Source organism: Miniopterus natalensis, chromosome 18 (genome assembly GCF_054644295.1).
Source record: "Miniopterus natalensis isolate mMinNat1 chromosome 18, mMinNat1.hap1, whole genome shotgun sequence".
NCBI lineage: Eukaryota > Metazoa > Chordata > Mammalia > Chiroptera > Miniopteridae > Miniopterus > Miniopterus natalensis.
Window position 1 is genome coordinate 39,857,521 of NC_142098.1, and position 3,530 is coordinate 39,861,050.

At 65.1% G+C, this 3,530-nt stretch overlaps 1 protein-coding gene across 1 annotated transcript; it reads left to right on the top strand.

Annotated features, from left to right (window-relative positions):
- Positions 1-210: 210 nt before the first annotated feature.
- Positions 211-2,827, top strand: LOC148091099 (cytoplasmic tRNA 2-thiolation protein 1). Its single transcript, XM_087826901.1, has 2 exons — positions 211-1,330; positions 2,202-2,827. Exons 1-2 carry the CDS (start codon positions 646-648, stop codon positions 2,744-2,746), a joined length of 1,230 nt encoding a protein of 409 aa, XP_087683027.1. The 5' UTR covers positions 211-645; the 3' UTR covers positions 2,747-2,827.
- Positions 2,828-3,530: the final 703 nt, after the last annotated feature.

The following is a 3,530-nucleotide window of genomic DNA, read 5'->3' on the forward strand; positions in this document are numbered from 1 at the left end:
GACCCAGAATCTGACCACTTCCCTCCACTTGCTCCGCGCCTCCACTGCGGCTCCCCTGGATCACCGCAGGAGCCTCCCCTCGGGTCGGCCGGCCGCTCTCCACGCTCTAGTCACACACAGCAGTCCGCGGGCGCTTGTTAAAATATAAGTCAGACCCTGCCACTCCACAGCGTAAAACCGCCCAGTGAGTCCTGTCTCATTGAGAAAAGGGCCAAGCTACTCACCCTGACAACCTCCAAGCCCCCGACCCTCTCCCGCTCAGCCACCGCACACTTTCCAACCAATCGAGCACAGACGGACGGCGCCCACCCTTCAGGTCCTGTGCGTCTGGTACTCACTCTGCCTGCAACACGCTTCTCATCCGGATCCAATGCCTGGCTCCTTGCCCTTCATCCCAGATGATAATTCCTCCACATTACTTCTCATTATTTTTAAAGTATCTCGATTATTTCTTACTTATCCATCGGTTGGTCCCTCCACTTGAACGTAGTGCCTGCAACCTTTCCTGTTTGTTCACTTCTGTGTCCCCTGTGCCTAGTATCCACTGAGTTGGTATTTGTTGGATGGATGGATGGATGGATGGATGGATGGATGGATGGATGGATGGATGGATGGATAGATGGAAGCTTGACCTGAGATTTGAAGATGCCTGGCCTGCACAGTGCTGACGGAAGAGTGTTCCAGGCAGTGGGTTTACTCTGGGCGCTATCCAGGCAGCCTCCCTGGAGGCAACGACCCAACAACCCAGAATCAACCTGTAACGCGCCTCCCTTCTGTCCTAGTCCAGGAGAGGCGGACCCCTGCCACCCGCCCGAGTCCAAGATGCCCGCGCCGCAGTGCGCCTCCTGCCACAAGGCCCGCGCCGCCCTCCGCCGCCCGCGCTCCGGCCAAGCGCTGTGTGGCGCCTGCTTCTGCGCCGCCTTCGAGGCCGAGGTGCTGCACACGGTGGTCGCGGGCCGCCTGCTGCCGCCCGGCGCCGTGGTGGCCGTGGGCGCCTCGGGCGGCAAGGACTCCACGGTGCTGGCGCACGTGCTGCGCGAGCTGGCGCCGCGCCTGGGCATCGCGCTGCGGCTGGTGGCGGTGGACGAGGGCATCGGCGGCTACCGGGACGCGGCGCTGGCGGCCGTGCGGCGCCAGGCGGCGCGCTGGGCGCTGCCGCTCACCGTCGTGGCCTACGCCGACCTCTTCGGGGGCTGGACGATGGACGCGGTGGCCCGCAGCACGGCCGGCTCGGGCCGCAGCCGCTCCTGCTGCACCTTCTGCGGGGTGCTGCGGCGCCGGGCGCTGGAGGAGGGGGCGCGCCTCGTGGGAGCCACGCACGTCGTGACGGGTGAGCCGCAGCCGGACGCCTGTGGGAGGGGCGCGCGCTGAAGGGGCTGGGGCGCATGCCCAAGACGTGGAAAGGGGGCGCCCGGGTGCGTCCTAAGCGGAGGGTCTCGGGAGGCAGAGGGGGTCTGTGTGGGGCCCTGGGGCGGGCGGGCCGCGCGCGGCGAGCTGCTGGGGCGCCCCACATCCGGCGCACGCGCAGTGGCAGGAGGGCTGGAGGCGCCTGCTCCTGCCCGACTCTCCCGTAACAGCCACAGCCTGAGAAATGCCAACAAGGAAAATCACACGTTGTGAGTTTGCGGCAGGAGGACCTAGTGCAGGCAGGAAGGTGGGGATTGAGGAAGCGCTTCCCGAGGCAGCGAGACCCGAAGGCTGCGCGGGTAACTGGGTGACTGTCGGGGAGAGGCTGGGGGTGTCTGAGCAAAGGCCGGGGGAGACGCGGGGCCGACGGGGAGCCCCAGGGAGCCCAGCGCCTCCCTGGACAGACTCGAGTGTAAGATGACAGGGTGCCGAGTAAGTAGAGGTTTCGCTTGAGTTTTACGGCGCCTGCTGCGTAGTCCCTTCCCCGCGCTCTGCCCTCCCGGAGGCCCTTCCGTCGGCCGCGCTCCAGAGCCCGCACTAGGTGCCATCTGGCCCTTCGTGTGCAGCGCGAGCGCGCGGTAAACTGAGACTGGAGGGTATTTGCAGTGAAGCCCTTGTGCTCCCTCCGCGAGCGGCACCTAGCACAGGGCGCGCCTGGTCCGGTAGGGGGGTGGCAGTGAGGGCCCCCAGCTGCTCCAGCGGAGCCCGTCCTCCCTGGTTCTCGCCGTGTCCACCCTCCGCCTCCACCCAGCTGCCCCCCGCCCCTCCTGACCCGCTCCCCGTCTCACCCCCAGGCCACAACGCGGACGACATGGCGGAGACCGTGCTCATGAACTTCCTGCGGGGCGACGCGGGCCGGCTGGCGCGGGGCGGGGGCCTGGGCTCGGCGGGCGAGGGGGGCGCCCTGCCGCGCTGCCGCCCGCTGCAGCTGGCCTCGCAGAAGGAGGTGGTGCTGTACGCGCACTTCCGCCGCCTGGACTACTTCTCCGAGGAGTGCGTGTACGCGCCCGACGCCTTCCGCGCCCACGCGCGCGACCTGCTCAAGCGCCTGGAGGCCGCGCGGCCGTCGGCGGCGCTGGACCTGGTGCACTCGGCCGAGCGCCTGGCGCTGGCCCCGGGCGCGCGGCCCCCGCCCGCCGGCGCCTGCTCCCGCTGCGGGGCGCTGGCCAGCCGCGCGCTCTGCCAGGCCTGCGCGCTCCTGGACGGCCTGGACCGCGGCCGGCCCCGCCTGGCCATCGGCGAGGGCCGCGGGGCGCGGGGCGAGGCGGGGCCGCCGGGGGAGCCCAGCGGCCCGGAGCAGGTCCGAACTCCCGCCTCCGAGGCCGTCCTCACGTCCTAGGGACCAAGGGTCTCTGTTGGGGTCCGACCGGGGAGCGCGGGGCGCCTGTAAATGACACTGTGAATAAACCTGTTACCTTTGTCCCGGGCTTCAGCGTGAGGCTGGGAGGGGGTCGGAACCAGGTACCTGGGACCCTGGGCTCCTGGGTCTGGGGAGCAGGTGGCTGAACAATTTCCCCACCAACCAACACAGCATCATTCATCCAACATTTATTGAACCCCTAATATATGCAAGGGGTTAGTGGAAAAAAGAAAAAAGAATCATCTCACTCGTGGAGCCTACAGTCCAGTGAGAGAGAGACAGCAGACAAGTAAATGCGTGCTATGAGGTCTGCTGTGAATAGAGAATGAAGGAACCCAAGGGGAAAGACTGTGAAGGGAGCTATTTTAGTTTGGGAGATCAGGGTTTCTTTGAGGAGGTGACTTGGGTAGAAACCAAAGTAAAGAAAGGGAGGTTTCCAGCCATGATGGAATATCTCTTGTCAGAACAATCCTTATACTGAGACCAAATGGAAAAAAATACATAATACCCACAATGTATTTGACTACATCAAAGAGCAGCCAAGGTGGCCAGGATCCCAGAGCAAAGGGCAGCTCATTCTGCAGGAGGGGCCAGAAGACTAAGGAAGCTGCCAAAAAGCACAGGCTGAGAGGCTGGGAGTCCGAGCTGAGTCTTCAGCAGCCTCGTGGGGCTGGAGACAGAAATGGAGTCTGGGGCTATGGAGGCAGGTAGGACTCAAGAGGCCAAAATCTTGGGGAGAAGGGAAGAGCAATGAGTTGAGCTC